The 16,023-nt window shown below is 51.3% G+C and overlaps 6 protein-coding genes across 6 annotated transcripts; 4 read left to right on the plus strand and 2 right to left on the minus strand.

Moving 5' to 3' along the window:
* Window positions 1–92: 92 nt before the first annotated feature.
* On the minus strand, window positions 93–377 carry COCCADRAFT_97383 (uncharacterized protein; the record flags this gene model as incomplete). The annotated part of the gene is made up of 1 exon (XM_007714590.1): window positions 93–377. The coding sequence occupies one exon, from the start codon at window positions 375–377 to the stop codon at window positions 93–95; it is 285 nt and encodes a 94-aa protein (XP_007712780.1).
* Window positions 378–1,368: 991 nt separating this feature from the next.
* COCCADRAFT_5464 (uncharacterized protein) lies at window positions 1,369–2,309 on the minus strand (the record flags this gene model as incomplete). The annotated part of the gene is made up of 5 exons (XM_007714560.1): window positions 1,369–1,859; window positions 1,913–2,022; window positions 2,083–2,130; window positions 2,185–2,198; window positions 2,250–2,309. 5 exons carry the CDS (start codon window positions 2,307–2,309, stop codon window positions 1,369–1,371), a joined length of 723 nt encoding a protein of 240 aa, XP_007712750.1.
* A 460-nt stretch (window positions 2,310–2,769) lies between these two features.
* COCCADRAFT_37208 (uncharacterized protein) lies at window positions 2,770–4,526 on the plus strand (the record flags this gene model as incomplete). Its single annotated transcript, XM_007714591.1, has 4 exons — window positions 2,770–2,782; window positions 2,835–2,929; window positions 2,979–3,251; window positions 3,303–4,526. 4 exons carry the CDS (start codon window positions 2,770–2,772, stop codon window positions 4,524–4,526), a joined length of 1,605 nt encoding a protein of 534 aa, XP_007712781.1.
* A 431-nt stretch (window positions 4,527–4,957) lies between these two features.
* COCCADRAFT_26668 (uncharacterized protein) lies at window positions 4,958–6,867 on the plus strand (the record flags this gene model as incomplete). The annotated part of the gene is made up of 4 exons (XM_007714565.1): window positions 4,958–5,110; window positions 5,167–5,274; window positions 5,320–5,690; window positions 5,739–6,867. 4 exons carry the CDS (start codon window positions 4,958–4,960, stop codon window positions 6,865–6,867), a joined length of 1,761 nt encoding a protein of 586 aa, XP_007712755.1.
* Window positions 6,868–11,550: 4,683 nt separating this feature from the next.
* Window positions 11,551–13,529, plus strand: COCCADRAFT_97423 (uncharacterized protein; the record flags this gene model as incomplete). Its single annotated transcript, XM_007714592.1, has 3 exons — window positions 11,551–11,803; window positions 11,859–12,249; window positions 12,302–13,529. 3 exons carry the CDS (start codon window positions 11,551–11,553, stop codon window positions 13,527–13,529), a joined length of 1,872 nt encoding a protein of 623 aa, XP_007712782.1.
* A 445-nt stretch (window positions 13,530–13,974) lies between these two features.
* COCCADRAFT_26670 (glycoside hydrolase family 47 protein) lies at window positions 13,975–15,786 on the plus strand (the record flags this gene model as incomplete). Its single annotated transcript, XM_007714566.1, has 2 exons — window positions 13,975–14,540; window positions 14,589–15,786. 2 exons carry the CDS (start codon window positions 13,975–13,977, stop codon window positions 15,784–15,786), a joined length of 1,764 nt encoding a protein of 587 aa, XP_007712756.1.
* Between the last annotated feature and the right edge of the window lie 237 nt (window positions 15,787–16,023).

Below are 16,023 nucleotides of genomic sequence, written 5' to 3' on the forward strand. Positions count from 1 at the left end.
TATACTCGACGCATGGCCTGGCCACCCGCCCGTCTCCTCTGCCACGGTCCACGTCAAAAAAACCGTCCTGGGCCACCGCCCGCGGCGTGGCTTCAACGTCGACGCCCGGCTCGTCGCCTGTCTGCTTCCTGCCCAGCCTCTGCGTGGCGTCGCCCGTCGACCATTAGGTGTGTGTACCTGTGTGCGAGAGTGTGCATGTGGGTGTGCCTCTGGCGACTCGCCGACCACATTGGTGCCAGGTGCCATCTGCCAACCGCCCCCGGCCCGAGAGTCGCCTTTGTGTGATGGTCCGTCATGCCCGCCCGCGCACGGCCAAGGGGGGCATTATCATCATCATCATCATCATCATCATCATCATCATCATTACACCCGCCCATACATACACTACTGTATACTTACATGCTCCTTGCTTACACTGGTCTGGTCTCGTCTGGTCTCGTCTGGTTCGGTTCGGAAGTCGGCGCTCGCTCGCTCGCTGCCTCGCCCGCCTGCCGCGTCCGCTTGCGCTCAAGCTGCTGTTCCTGCGCGTACCTTGCAGCAAGGGGGAGCTTCAGTACCACTTGCGGAACCCAAAACTGGCCCCGGCGCCACCGTCCTACAACCCTTTGTGTTTCGCCCGCCCGTCGTCGAATGACCAGTCCACTCGCAATCCGCCAGCCCGCCAGGTCCGCCAATCCCGCCCTAGTCCTAGTTCCTCCTCCTCCTCCGCCTGCTAAAGGCTGTCCCAACCGACCAACCCAACTAGCCCAAAAGCAATCCACAGGCCACGCTGCAAGCCCTACAATTACTCCCTCGTCGCTGCCCGCCAACCATCGCTCCCTCCACCAAACTCTGCCCGCGCCTCTGTACCTCTACACACACAAACAAAAGAAACAACCACCTCTCGCCCTCGCCCTCATCCTCCTCTTCGTCCGCCATGACTCACCTGCCGATGAATGCGGCATCTCATGCGATGCGACACAACGTGAATCGCCCGGCCAAACAAGGCTAGGCCCACTGCAACCGCCCCCCCTCTCTCCCCCTCCAACCTCCAACCCCAACTGCTCATTCGGCAAGGCTGGTCTGCTCACGCCAGGCTGGGTGCATGCGTCAGCTATTTCTACCCACCTACATATGTACGGACAGCACTCGACACACCTGCGCTGCACTCTAGTCTCCACCCACATACAACCTCGAATCACCTCCTGCGTCTCTGACTCTAGCCGAGTAACACCGCATGCACACGGCATCGACTCTTCAAGAGCGCACAGTAAGCAGAGCCGCAGAACTCCCACGCCACCAAAAGTCTAAACTACCCGCCCCGCCCTCAGCAACAAACGTCTACGAGTACACCTGTTCCCCCTCCCACCCTACCTCCTACCTACATCCCTACACTAACGCATTTGTGATGACAATCTCACCCTCCCCCGTCGTCTTGTCCCATGACTGAAGCGTGACGCTCCCCATGTCCTGAACAATGTAGTCTGCCCCAGCTTCCACAATCTGTTCTAGCGTATGTGACGTGTGGAGACCCACCACCACGAACCCTGCCGCTTTGCCTGACCGAATTCCTGCCGGCGCGTCCTCAAAGACAATGATAGAAGCCTCCTTTTTTTGTAGCTCCAGTTTCTCCGCGCCCATCTGATAGCACGTCGGATCCGGCTTGCCGTTGAGCACGTCTTCGGCCGTCACCAGATTCTTGGGGTGCGCCAGTTTCATCACGTCCAGCCAACCCTGGACAAGCGGACGTGTGCCGGACGTTACAATGCACCACGGAACACCCTGTTCCTCCAGCTTGTCCAGCAAGGCACGCGATCCGGGAATCTCAACGGCATCATGCCCGAATTCCTTGGGTACCAGTCCCTCGGCATGGCAAATATCTGTTTCGTTTAGTTGCAAACATCGACAACATGGTCCACCCTGGCACACTCACACTCCCAATTAGCCAGCTTCGGCTCATAGATCTTGAGCACGTCGATAGATCTCCGCCCGTGTGATGTTGCCAGAATCACTTCGGGTGCGACTCCAATCTCCTTGCCAATCCTGGGCAATGCACATGTCAGCCTAGGCCTACCCAATCTGCCTTTTCCCACCGTAACCTACTTGTGCCAGTGCTTCTCAATTGCAACCGTCGAGTCGATAATCGTACCACTATTATGCGCTTAGCCACCATTGCTGACATGCCCACAAAACCCCGTCACTTACTCCATGTCAAAGAGCTGCTCCAGTCAGTACCTGTCAACACGTGGTCAGTGGATGCTTGTACTCACCAAGCCATGGCACTTTATTGTCTGCGTCGGCGCCGAGAAGTTGGGCTTGGATGCACTCATCGTGATAACCTTTTGTAATATCTCTTGCCGAGTCGAAAATGTTGCTGAATCCCAATTGACGGTGAAGGTAAACTACATATGTACGCTGTGAGACAACGCCCTACTAGGTTTAGCCACGTCGGGAATCCTATCCGATGTTTTTCCGATTATCATGCAGCCAATCACAATGACGCTCTCGTGCGGTAATCTAGCTTACACAAGAGGCTGTTGTAATCAAGTGGATTCCTAGGGTATTGTAGAGAGGAAACTTATCCGATGCAAATCAAATAACCACGTGTGTCTGACTTGAATTCTGCCAGTCTGCAATCATGTGACTACCAGGCAAGATGTCGGCAGTGGGGAAGTAGTGGAGCCGCGCTAGTTGGGCGGCAGAAGGTGGCAGTATTTTCACCTGGCGAACTTTTTTGGAAGACGTCGAAATTTCGACCTCGACATCCAAACACAAGCTCAACAATCCACAATGAAGGTCGGAAGTAAGATACGCACTGGAAGGCGAAAACTGAGCAATACTGACAGAAATACCAGAGCCAAAGTCAAAGCGCGTACCCGTGCGCCTACGCCACAAGATTGAAAAAGCGTCGGCGGCCAAGCAGAAGAAGGCAAGAAAGCTCGCAAAGAAGGTACGATACTTGCGCATCGCTACAGCGCTCAGACAGTTAATGCGCGCAGGATCCAACATGGCGAAGCAAGACCAAGAAGGAGCCCGGTATTCCCAATCTGTTCCCCTACAAAGACAAGATTTTGGCAGAGGCCGAGGAACAGCGAAGGAACCGAGAAGAAGAAAATGCGCGCCGACGACAACTGGCAAAGGAGCAGAAATTGAATGCCGCTTCTGCTGAAGATGCCATGGACGACGACGACGACGAGTTTGAGCAGTTCGATGCCGAAGGCGACGAGCTACTTGCAGACGACAGCAGCGAAGATGAGGATTCGATGCAGGTGGTGCGTTTCCTCAGCTGCATCGCGATGCGCCGGAGTGCTAATACATACTAGGACAACAAACTTAATCCCATGGCCGCCCTTTTGGCTTCTGCGAAGGCACGTGCCGCTGAGTTTGAGAAAAACGACAATGATGCAGACGCCATGCTCGACAGCGAGGAAGAAGACGATGACGACGAAAGCGGCGGGGTCAGGGTCCGCAAAGACGCATCAAGAAAGCAGTTTGACAAGGTCTACAAGCAAGTCGTTGACTCGGCCGACGTTGTCCTGTACGTCCTCGACGCCAGAGATCCCATGGGAACGCGATCGAAAGAGGTGGAGCAGGCAGTCATGGCAGCAGACCGTTCAAGCAAGCGCCTGATATTCATCCTCAACAAGATCGACCTTGTCCCCCCACCAGCCCTAAGAGCATGGCTCGTTCACCTCCGTCGCTCCTTCCCGACCCTTCCGCTGCGCGCATCTAAGCCTGCGCCTAACGCAAAGACCTTTGAGCACAAGGACCTCACTATGAAGGGTACATCAGAGACTCTTTTCAAAGCCCTCAAGACTTTTGCAGAGTCACGGCAGCTCAAGCGCTCGGTCAAGGTTGGAATCATCGGATATCCCAATGTGGGCAAGTCTTCGGTGATCAACGCCTTGACCTCAAGACTAGGAGGAAGATCTGCTGGTTGCCCAACTGGCGCCGAGGCTGGCGTCACTACCAGCTTACGAGAAGTCAAGCTTGACAACAAGCTCAAGCTTCTAGACTCGCCTGGTATTGTCTTCCCGAATACTGAAGGTTCCAAGGAGAGCAAAGTACAGCAACAAGCACGACTGATTCTCCTGAATGCTGTCCCACCTAGGGAAATCGAAGATCCCATCCCAGCTGTGACACTTCTGTTGAAGAGGCTCTCATCTTCAGAAGAACTGTTTGCAAAACTCATGGAGGTTTATGATCTGCCCCCGCTACATACCATAGGCAATGACAGGACGACCGACTTTTTGGTTCAGGTAGCAAGGAAACGAGGTCGACTTGGTAAGGGTGGAATACCCAACATGCATGCTGCAGCACAGACTGTCATCAATGACTGGAGAGATGGTCGCATTCAAGGATGGACAAGCCCGCCCAAGTACGTTCCTGCCGAGACTGCAACGACAAAGACGGCTCCCGCCCAGAAGGGCGGTCTCGTTGGTGACCAGAAGGAGATTGTCAAGGAATGGGCTGCCGAATTCAAGCTCGAAGGTCTTTGGGGCGACGACTCCAACGACACTGCAGCACCAGAGACCATGGAAATGTAAGCATGTTACGACGAGAGTCAACTGGCGAATTGGCGTTTGTATTTCACTGCAGTACTGGCTTTTCCCTAAGAAGAGGAATCAGGTCTCGACTAGATGTCACAATCATATCATGATAGCCATTTTACAATCACATAGCCTCCGACTGATGAAAACTTTGCCCAATCATCCACATCCATCTGGGCCGCTACTGACCGAACCAAAGTGCGACATCGGCCACCAAACTGACGAAAAGCTCATTCGGTGATGTAGCTCCACGCCGATTGTGGTGCGCAAGACATGTTCGCTACTACAGCGGCGATCGTTTGCCCCACACTAGGTATCGGCTTTCGTCGGCTCAACCCCAGAGCTCATTCGATTCGAGCTTCACAGCTTGGTATACATAACGAGAAGCCCCAAACTTTTTGGCTAATTGACATTCCAAATCATCTACAATGGGTTCTTCAAAGAGTCTCCAGCCGCTTCGCTCTGCTACAAAGACATTGAATGCACTGCCCGCAGCCTATGCTGGTGCGCAGGTTGCTTCACGACGATATGCGGGGACGCTTGCAAACTTCAAGATTCCGACTGTTAACAACGAGCCAAACGTAAGTTGAAGATATGGTGAGGTTTCCGTAGGATTTTTGCTGATTGAGAATCCTAGCAACACTATGCCAAAGGCTCAGTCGACCGACAGAAGCTTCAGGATGCGGTTGCACGTATGAAGAAGCGGGGCCCAGTAGAGGTCCCTCTTGCCGTAGGAGGAGAATACGTAAGATTGGAAGACACTGGCTCGGTGGTTTCATCTCATTGACAGCTTCAGATCAAAACCTCGTCCATCCTCACTCAGAACAACCCCTCCTCCCACGCCGACGTCATTGCCAAGTACTCCAATGCCAGCCCAGCGGACGTCAAGAAGGCCATCGATGCCGCATTGGCAGCGAAGCCAGCATGGGAAGCGCTTCCCTTTGCTGATCGCGCTTCAGTATTTCTCAAGGCGGCAGACCTCATTTCCACAAAGTACCGATATGAGATCATGGCAGCGACAATGGTGGGACAGGGAAAGAATGCATGGCAAGCCGAGATTGATGCAGCAGCGGAGCTGTGTGACTTTCTCAGGTTCAATGTCAAGTACGCGGAAGAGACATATGGCCACCAGCCAGTACACAACTCGCCTGGTGTATGGAAGTACGTACAGTCGCTGTTTACAGTTGAGAGCAAAGCTAACTGAAATAGCCGCGTTGAATACCGACCACTCGAAGGTTTTGTCTACGCCGTATCCCCTTTCAACTTCACAGCTATTGGCGGTAACCTCCCCGCAGCCCCAGCTCTGATGGGCAACGTTGTCGTGTGGAAGCCATCGCCATCTGCAATTGCCTCTAACTGGCTTCTCTACCAGATTCTGATCGAGGCTGGCCTTCCACCAAATGTCATCCAGTGGGTCCCTGGTGATGCTGTGGAAGTCACACAGGAGGTTCTCGCTCACAGGCAATTCGCATCCCTGCACTACACTGGCAGCACAGCAGTCTTCCGCCAGCTGTACGGAAAGATTGCCAACGGTGTAGCCGAGGGCAAGTACCAGAGCTACCCCAGGATTGTCGGCGAGACTGGCGGCAAGAACTTCCATCTCATCCACAAGGACGCCGACATCCACAACGCCGCCATCCAGACCGTCCGCGGCGCCTTTGAGTACCAAGGCCAAAAATGCAGCGCCTGCTCTCGCCTCTACGTGCCCTCCTCCGCCTGGCCCGAATTCAAAGAAATCCTCATCAAAGAAGTCTCCGCCCTAAAAATCGGCGAGCCCTCCGACTTCTCCAACTTCATCGGTCCCGTCATCCACGAAGCCTCATTCAAGAAGCTCTCTGGCGTAATCGACGACGCCAAATCCGATCCCGAACTCGAACTCGTCGTCGGCGGCAAGTACGACAGCACCGAGGGCTACTACATCCACCCGACCGTGTACCTGACCAAAAACCCAAACCACCCCCTCCTCTCCCGCGAACTCTTCGGCCCCATCCTCGTCGCCTACGTCTACGATGATGCCGCTCCCAACGCCTTCGCCAACATCATCCGCCAAATCGACGACACCTCCGAGTACGCTCTCACCGGCGCTATCTTCGCGAAGGACCGCGAGACCATCAAGTTTGCAGCAGATAAACTGAGGAATGCAGCGGGTAACTTTTATATCAACTGCAAGTGTACGGGTGCGGTTGTGGGCCAGCAGCCGTTTGGCGGCTCGAGGGCTAGCGGCACAAATGACAAGGCTGGGAGTGCGAATTTACTCGCGCGCTTTGTTAATGTGAGGGCGGTTAAGGAGGAGTTTTTGCCGACGGAACAGGTCGGGTATCCTAGTAATGAGGTTTAGAGATGTGGTTTGTGGGGTAGGGGGGTAGGGGGGCGTTTGCGGGTGGGAAATCGGGCATTTAGGGTATGAATATGAAAGATATGAACAGGGAGGATTTATCACTATTTTTTTATTTTTATTTTTTTTGGTAAAGAATGTTTAGGGATTTTCTGGATTAGCCGTTCGTTTTTTTTTTGGATATATTCAGAAAAGAAAAAGAAAAAAACTTGAATAAAGTTATAGTATAGGAATTCTTCTCTCTCTCTCTCTTCCTTGAGAACACGTTTTCGCGCTTCTTAATAATGGCGTCTTTTTGTTATACTACTGCGCAGGGATTCTGCTTCACAATCTTAGATTGTGAATTCCGCATTAATCATGAGACGTTAAGAGCGTTTGGAACACACGGGGTTCAAGAGTAAACGAGTAGCAGAGACAGACGGGAGTTTTGACGGGTCTGTTAATCTTGATTTAGACCAAATAGATACTTGAGGTAAGGTTGGTAAGGAGTAAGGGTGTGTATCTGTAGTGGATGAGTTCGGGTGGAACTGAGGAAGAGTGGGCTTGGGATGGTGTGATGTAAAGTGGCCTGTAAGGAAGGGGGGAGGTTTAGAGGAAACGAGGTTCTGACGTTGATTATCGGGTCCATTCACAAAAAAAAGAAGGGGGGGGGGGACTCGATCGTCCGTATGCATTCTGTAGTTCTTAACGCAGGCACAGTTCTCCCCCCCCCTTTCTCCATCTCCCCCCTTCTACGTAGCCTTGAACGCCCGCCTCAATATTACTCTTAATCTACTGACCATTCTGCTCCAACCCCCTTCATCAATCGCACTAACAATTACCCCTTTTAACGGTATCAAAAAAAAAAAGAATACGCGCAACCGCTGTCCAGAACGCCATTCCGAGACAGGTACGAAACACGGGAAAACGCCCTGTCCATTTTCTGTGGCGCTGAAGGGGAGACACGTATACACACCCTTCCCAGCAACAGTGTAAACCTGACCTTCTACGTAGGTCACAAGCGCTTGGAGTATAAAGTCCTTTGCGCCGTCAAGGTGGGGGGCTATCCCACGCAATGTTGAATGTTCCCTTGGATACATGAACCCTTTAAAAAAACCAAAAAAACAGAAGATTTTAAAGAAATGCTATTTAGAGGGGGGATTATTTTTTTTCCCCCGTATTTTGGGGAAATACTATTCACCTTTTTTTTTCATGAGAGACTTGGCAAAAGGCTCCGCTGCTCCTGCAGCAGGGACAGAGACGCTTCTAAAGATTATAAGTGTTAGTTAGGTGGTTCATAGTATATATAGCAGAGAAGCATTTTAGTGGAAGGGTTGGGCATACTCAGAGGCCTTGACTGCGACGGGTGGGGGCAGCATAGGCTACACTGCAGATGGCAGTTAGAAGAAGGGACTTGATAGCAATCATTGTTTGATTTTCCTTGTTTTTTCAAAGGTATAGATAAATGGACTGTTGAAGGAGATAAAAGATCATCACTTATTCTATACTTGTTATCTAGTCTTTGTATCGTCATTATTCTATCTTCTCAGCATTCAAACCAAATTACATTCTACGCACCAGGGCCGTAATCAAGTTTTTTTTTTTTACAAACCATGCGTCTTGTCATTACTTTCTATCGCTTTCGCTACGATTGCGTCTGCTATCCCTCTTGAACATGGAAAAGAGAAACTACAGGTACTTAGCATCTCTCTCTCTCTCTCTCTCACACACACACATTCAACTAACAAGTACCCTTTTCTTCCCAGCTACGAGCGATGGGATGCGACGCAAAATTCTGCTGCTGCATCAATCAAGGAAGCTGTACTTATGAAACCTGTTTCGAGTCTTGTTACGCAGGCCACTGCAGCAACACGTTTGCACCCGGAACGCCGTTTCCTCCAACTTGTCCTAGCCGAAAAAAAAGTGAAGCATGAGCAGTGTTGATTTTTTTTCTAGTACGACGTTCTTAGGGGCTGAGGTCTAGGTTAAGATAGATAAAATGTTCAGAAGTCGTGAGAAGGTTACCTTCTCACGAGATAGACTTATAGGTTACTTTTAAGATGAAGTAATGCCAATCTAAGCGCGTCAAGTTTATTCTATTGTGAATTGTTTTCGCCGATAGGTATAAGATATTTTTTTGTTAAAAAAAGTAGATTTAAGACGAATTCTTGAAAAGTCTTCTTAGAGCTGGTTAAGACTATTCACTCCTATACCATTCTGAGAGATGCTTGGTAGATCTCCAAGAGTTAGTCTTGAGTTTAGAATATCATGATATCTATAGTATTCTAGTAATAGTTCTTCGCTTGGTTAAGACTACTTCTAAACTCAAAGATATATGTATGACCATATGCGGTAGGGTGGAGTGGGATGTGGATGTGGAAAGCTTAGTAGTCATTTTACTTGGTTAGAACTTGGGGTGTAGCCAAGGACGGAGGGAGCAGTGTTTGTTTTGGGGCTACTACTTAGGGTTGGGATGGGAAACGAAGGGCGATGGGGTTTTGAGGGTAGGGAAAGGATGGGTGTTTTTGGGGCTAGAGTGGGTTGGGTGGTGATGGGGAAGGGAAGGGAAGAGAAGGAATGGGGGTTTATGTTATTTTAGGTTAGGTTAGGTTGGTAGGGGAAAAGCCTGGTAGGTTTGCTTGATGCAAGCATGAGGGAGGGACCGGAGCCAAGCCCGGGATGAACTGCGGGTTTGTTTCGTTTTGAGGTTAGGGTTGTGGCGGTGACGGGAAGGTGCCTTTTGGGTTAGTATTGGGTTTAGGGGAAAGCTTGACAGTGCAAGTGCGAGGGAGTGGTGCTTGGTTTGTGCGGGCCAAGAACCGCGCGTGCGAAGACATGAACTCTGTTTTTGTTTCTTATTTTGGGATTAGGTTTGTGATTGGGGTATTCGGGGTAGGGGAACATTTGACAGGAAGGAAGGATTTTTGGGTTGGGCTGGAATTTGGGGGTTTGGGGCTAGTGTTGCTGGGGAAATGAGGTACAGGGGGAGGGGTGCTTGGGCTTGTGGACGTGCGGATATATGTAGGGAGGAGTGGAATTATTGGGCGAGGGTTTGTGGTTATGGTGTGTTTTTGTATATTTCTCTTATCTTTGTGGGCGAAAAGGGACCCTGGCCATATCTCGCCATCTCGTATTTGTGCAACTCAGAAGTGGAGGTGTAATTGAGGGGAAAGCGTAAATGCATACATATTGTGTACACGTAGTAGCTTACCAACGAAAAAGAAACAATGGCGTAGTGGATGTGTGGCTAGCACGGTATTAGAAATACAAGCTGCGTATGTACGTATGAAGCACAGTTTGAGTCGGGGTCGGGACAAGAGGTTGACTCCGATGGTGGCGTTAGAGTAGCGCGACCGGAGTCGGGTTTTGGCGTAACACGCCTTACGTCCTATATCCGTTCGATGTCCCGAGCAGGACCAACAGCGTAAGCTCGTCAAGCTCCGAACTCCGCATCGAGTCGCAAGTTGCGAGTAATATATTTCAGAGGCTGGAACGCAAGAGGAGGCTCCAAATCTTGGTATGCACCTAACTGGCTGGTGCAACTTGTTCCATTCACTTGGTGATTGATCAGCTACTCGGTCGTACCCAAGCGATTCATCCGCCAACGGTGTGGAATCTCGAGTGCACGTCCATACAAACCCGGTGCATGCGAAACGGTTGCTATGGATCATCCGCACTATTGTAGAATGAAGGTCGTCCGACCGTCCGACTCGACGACTCGTGACACCCCCTCCCAGCGGAGATCCAGCACATGTACGCGTCGCAACTCATGCACAGCGGAGCGCGCGAGAAGCGAGAGTGCGAGGGCGGGCAAAAGTGGAGCATGGAATTTCTCGTACCGTCTATTGATATCGCACACGCATGACTGTATCTCTGTACCTCGGCATCTCGGTGTGCCAATGCGTCAGGGGGCCTGCGCAGAAAAAAAAAGACAGTCGAAATTTCGAGTCCAATCCTATGACGCGCAAAGTTCGCTTTAGGTTCGGTACAGCGAGACAAACAGAGTGCTGCCGTAAGAATCTTCTCCACTTTCCTTCTCTTCCCTACATTTGCCACGAATAGTATACGACTTTCCCTCTACTTCGGCGCTTTATTGGTCCGCTGTCGCGCGTATGATTGGGCCCGAGGCTTGGGTTTCCTAGATTTGCAACTGACTACGCTGTTGGAAGCAGATTAGCGTTGCCGCTCACCTCGGCCGAGCAACGCCAACGCTCAAGATTTAGCATCATGGTGTCATAGGGCTCAGGGATGGCACTGGTAGCAGCGGCAATGCCGTGACCCGGCAAAGGTTCCAGATCACTGGGCAAAGGCGGAAACAGATTCGTCGGCCGGGTTTTTCGTTGGATGCGCCCTTGCAAGCTAATGACAAGTTCTTCGGTCGGCGTTGGACACGATTGTTTAAATGTGGCGTAGGTCCCGCTGTCTGGCACATTGATCGTCGCTCTTGCTCTCCCAAGCTTTCAACTGTCGTCACTGCTTCGTATCTTTGCCGACCTTTATACACATTACACCGTTTTTTAATATAATATCGGGCTGTTGGACTAAAGTATTGCACAGCCGTATTCACCTCACCGCTTCACCCCCTGGAGATATAAGGGACATCACAACACCATCACTGCTACGCCATCAGTACATCGACTGGACGATATAATCATGACGGAAAAGGACCGTGAGGTCCCCGCTGGCTCTGCCACCAACAACAGCAACATGGACGTCGAGTCAGGAAGAGAAGGAATTACACATTGGCAAATGATCACCGACCAGGGAGTGGTCACTCGGGAGATCATCAACTACGACTACGAGGGTGCGGGAACAGAGGAGGATCCCTATGTCGTCGAGTGGATCGACAATGACCCCAGGAACCCCATGACCTGGCCCAAGTTGAAGAAATGGATCATGGCCGTTGCCGTAGCAAACTCGGTCCTCGTCGTATCATTTTGCTCGTCTGCCTTCTCTGGAGGTATGTATCACGCGTATCCGGGATTGCAGATATGTTGAAAGCTAACACTTGCCAGGTATCCAACAAATCATGATGGAATTCAAAGTTAGCCAAGAAATCGTCACACTCGGTGTATCACTGTTCGTCCTGGGATTCGCACTTGGACCCCTCCTGTGGGCTCCCTTTTCGGAACTGTACGGCCGCCAGATTGTCTTCCTAGGAACATACTTCGCTTTCATGGCTTTCAACGCTGGTGTTGCCGGCTCGGATTCCATTTACTCACTGCTCATTCTCCGATTTTTCGCCGCCGCCTTTGGATCCAGTCCTCTGACCAACGCCGGAGGTGTTATTGCTGATCTCTTTACCGCCAACGAGCGAGGTGTTGTCATGAGTATCTTCTCTGCTGCACCTTTCATGGGTCCAGTCTTGGGTCCCATCATCGGTGGATTCCTTGGTATGGCTGAAGGGTATGTAACCGGAACCCCACACTTTATCATACGTAGCTAACTCTTCCTCTAGATGGCGATGGGTCAACGGCCTTATGGCAATCTGGGCCGGTGTGCTTCTCGTTGCTGTAGCCTTGCTTGTCCCCGAGACATACCCTCCAGTCTTGCTCCGAAAGCGTGCTGAGAAGCTCTCTAAGCTCTCTGGCAAGGTTTACCGATCCCGCGCCGACATTGAACAAGGAAAGGTTTCGCTTGGAGAGGCCTTCGCTACTGGCCTCAAGCGCCCATGGATCCTCCTCTTCTGCGAACCCATCGTCCTCCTCCTCTCCCTGTACCACGCCATCATCTACGGTATTCTCTACATGCTTTTCGGTGCCTTCCCCATTGTGTACCGCGTGGGACGTGGCTGGAACGAGGGTATCAGTGGATTGCCCTTTGTTGCCGTCGCCATTGGAATCGCACTCGCCATTACCTACGTCATCACCGTCGACAACAAGAAGTACAGGAAAAATATTGCAGAATCCGGTCGTGGATTCGCCGCCCCCGAAGCTCGTCTACCCATGTGCATCGTTGGTGGCATTGCACTCCCCGTGGGTCTCTTCTGGTTCGCCTGGACAAACTCTCCGTCCCTGCCATGGGCTATTAGTGTTGTCGCCTCGATTCCATTCGGATTTGGCATGGTTCTCATCTTCCTGTCGATCATGAACTACCTCATCGACTCCTACACTATCTTTGCCGCGTCTGTCTTGGCTGGCAACGGTATCATTCGATCAGTATTCGGTGCTGCTTTCCCGCTCTTCACTTCGCAAATGTACAAGAGCCTCGGCATCCACTGGGCATCATCGGTCCCAGCCTTCCTTGCCATTGCCTGTCTCCCGCTCCCATTCCTCTTCTACAAGTACGGAGCCCAAATCCGCGAGAAGTGCAAGTATGCCGCACAGTCCGAGGCGTTTATGCAACGCATGCGCGACCAACACGCCGCAAAGGCAGCACGACAACAAGCTGTTGGCACCGAATCAGAAGACACATCTCGTGCCAACACCCTTACACCACAAGAAGAAGCTGAGGAGGAGGCGCACATGGAGGAATCCGAGCCCAGGTTCCAAGAAATGAAGACCGAAAAGGAGACCGATGGTGCTGATGGTCTGAAGAGGATTCACACTGGATGCTCAACAAGGAGCAGAAGAACAGTGCGCGACCTCGAGTTCGAACCGAACCCATTCGACATTGACCGTGTCAACACAAGAGAGAGCTTTGCGGACAGGCCGCGAGACAATAGCCAAGCGAGCACCAAGAAATAGACATGTGTTACGAAGTTGTTTTGGAGATTGCATTTTCACGGCCAAAAAGTTGAGTTCTTTCTAGACGCACAGCGTTAGCTATACCCCTTATCCTAGAGTCAATAGTCGATTCTATAGTTTTGTAATATTACAATCAACAGACTGCCAAGAGTCTCTTCCACTCCACTACGAACAGTTGTACCACACATGCCTTCCTCGTCTCACGTGATGAAAGTTACCCCAAACGGATGATCTTCGGCGATCATCCGCAACGGCCGCGCTAATAGTTGCTGCCAGAGCATCCCTCCACAAATAGCAGCGCGTCCCATCTCCAGGCCACATCACATAAGATGCACCGCCATCGGCCCTTCCCACGCGTCCCTCCGCAGATCGCGTTTCTTACATGTGGCTTGCCTGACTTCTTGACCGACGCTTCCGCTCTTTAACCTGCGTGATGCACTAAACAATGCCTCGCCTGCGTATCCGCCATGTCGCCATTTGCGTGGCAATTATTGTGTGGATCTACTGCTTCCTTCCCGCGAACCAACATGCAGGTATTGCCCCGGGCGTCAATCACGATGCGACCATCAGCCTTGCGCGCTACATGAATGATGTATCCGGTATATCGCCCATTCGCGCAAAAGCGAGCAGTTTCGACTGGAGTTCGGTCAACTTTACCTATCCGCTGCAACGCAAACCAAATTTACCCGCCCCGTTCAGAAATCGACCTCGCATACAACATCCCGCTATAGCCGAATCGCAGGAGGCCAGACGACTCGAGGTCAAGAGAGTGTTTAGGAAGAGCTGGGCTAGTTACAAGAGCAATGCATGGATGAAAGATGCGCTGAAGCCTATTAGTGGGGGTTATGTCGACCAATTCTCGGGCTGGGCTGCTACGCTCGTGGATAGTCTTGACACGTTGTGGATAATGGGTATGCGTGAAGAGTTCTACGAGGCTGTTAGGGCAGTTTCAACGATTGATTTCGGCACCTCCACCTCATCAAGAGTGAATACTTTTGAGACATGCATTCGGTATGTTTTGGGCTTGAATGCAACCAAGGCACAGGCTAACATTTCTAGATATCTGGGTGGACTCCTAGCGGCATACGACTTGAGTGGGCATGACGCACTAAAAGCAAAAGCGATTGAGGTGGGCGACCTGTTGTATGCCGGATTCAACACGGAACATGGCATACCAGTCGACTTTATCAACTTCGAAGAAGCAAAGAAGGGTGGAGGTTTGGTTGTGGAGAGCGAGGTGGTCAGCGCGAGTCCTGGCACAATCACTCTGGAGTTTAGCCGGCTCAGCCAAATCACCGGAGACGACAAGTACTATGCTGCAGTATCGCGTCTGATGGATGTTTTCCACAAAGACCAGAACGCGACCAAGCTGCCTGGAATGTGGCCCATGATGGTGTCTATGCGTAACCGGGATGTGGTGTCTGGATATCAATTCACCATTGGTGGAAATGCAGATTCGCTGTATGAATACCTGCCCAAGGCACACGCTTTGCTTGGTTCAGTCGATCCCAGCGCAGCCAAGTTTGAAACCATGTCACGCGCTTTCTTGGACACGGCAATGAGCAATCTATTCTTTACGCCGATGATACCAGGTCAGGAGGAGATTCTCATCTCCGGCAATGTCGACGTCCTCGAAGACGGCCCGAGCCTCGATCCTGAAAGCGAACACCTTTCATGCTTTATCGGTGGACTCTACGCGCTCAGTGGACGCCTATTCCAAAACGATGAATACCTCGACCACGGAGTCAAGCTAGCTCGTGGTTGCGCTTACGCATACCAGGCCTTCCCATCCGGTATCATGCCAGAGAGATACAACATGGTCTTGTGCCCGGGTCCCGATCACCGCAAACGCTGCGCTTGGGACGAGAAGCGATACACCGAATCCGCAGCCGCACGCCCACAATACAAACCCAACCTCCCTAAGGGTTTCACCACCGCCAAGGATCCCCGCTACATTCTCCGCCCCGAAGCAATCGAATCCGTCTTCATCCTCTGGCGCATCACCGGCGACCCTGTCTGGCGCGAAACCGCATGGACAATGTTCGAAGCTGTAGCCGCGGAAACAGATACCAAGCTCGCCAACGCGGCCATCATGGATGTTACGGTCAAAGGATCCGAAAAAGAGGATTACATGGAGAGTTTCTGGATGGCCGAGACGCTCAAGTATTTTTATCTGTGCTTTGCTGATACTGGCTTGATTAGCCTTGATGACTTTGTACTCAATACCGAGGCTCATCCGTTTCGCTTGTGGAGGTAGGCTTGCTGTTGTGTACTTGGAGAGCTGCTGTATGTACCGGAGTTTTGCTCTCAATGGAGAAAAAAAGAAAAGAAAAGTAGTAAATTTAATTCATGGAAATTTTATAATACGAATGTATGTGATAGACTTGATTTTGGCTTCTGATGACTTGATTGTGTTTCGCTCAAACGGCTTTACTTACTAGGGGAAAAAAAAAGCTAAATTGGTATCCCCCACAAAAAAAACACCAAACTCCAT

Source organism: Bipolaris zeicola, assembly GCF_000523435.1.
Source record: "Bipolaris zeicola 26-R-13 unplaced genomic scaffold scaffold_84, whole genome shotgun sequence".
Classification (NCBI taxonomy): domain Eukaryota; kingdom Fungi; phylum Ascomycota; class Dothideomycetes; order Pleosporales; family Pleosporaceae; genus Bipolaris; species Bipolaris zeicola.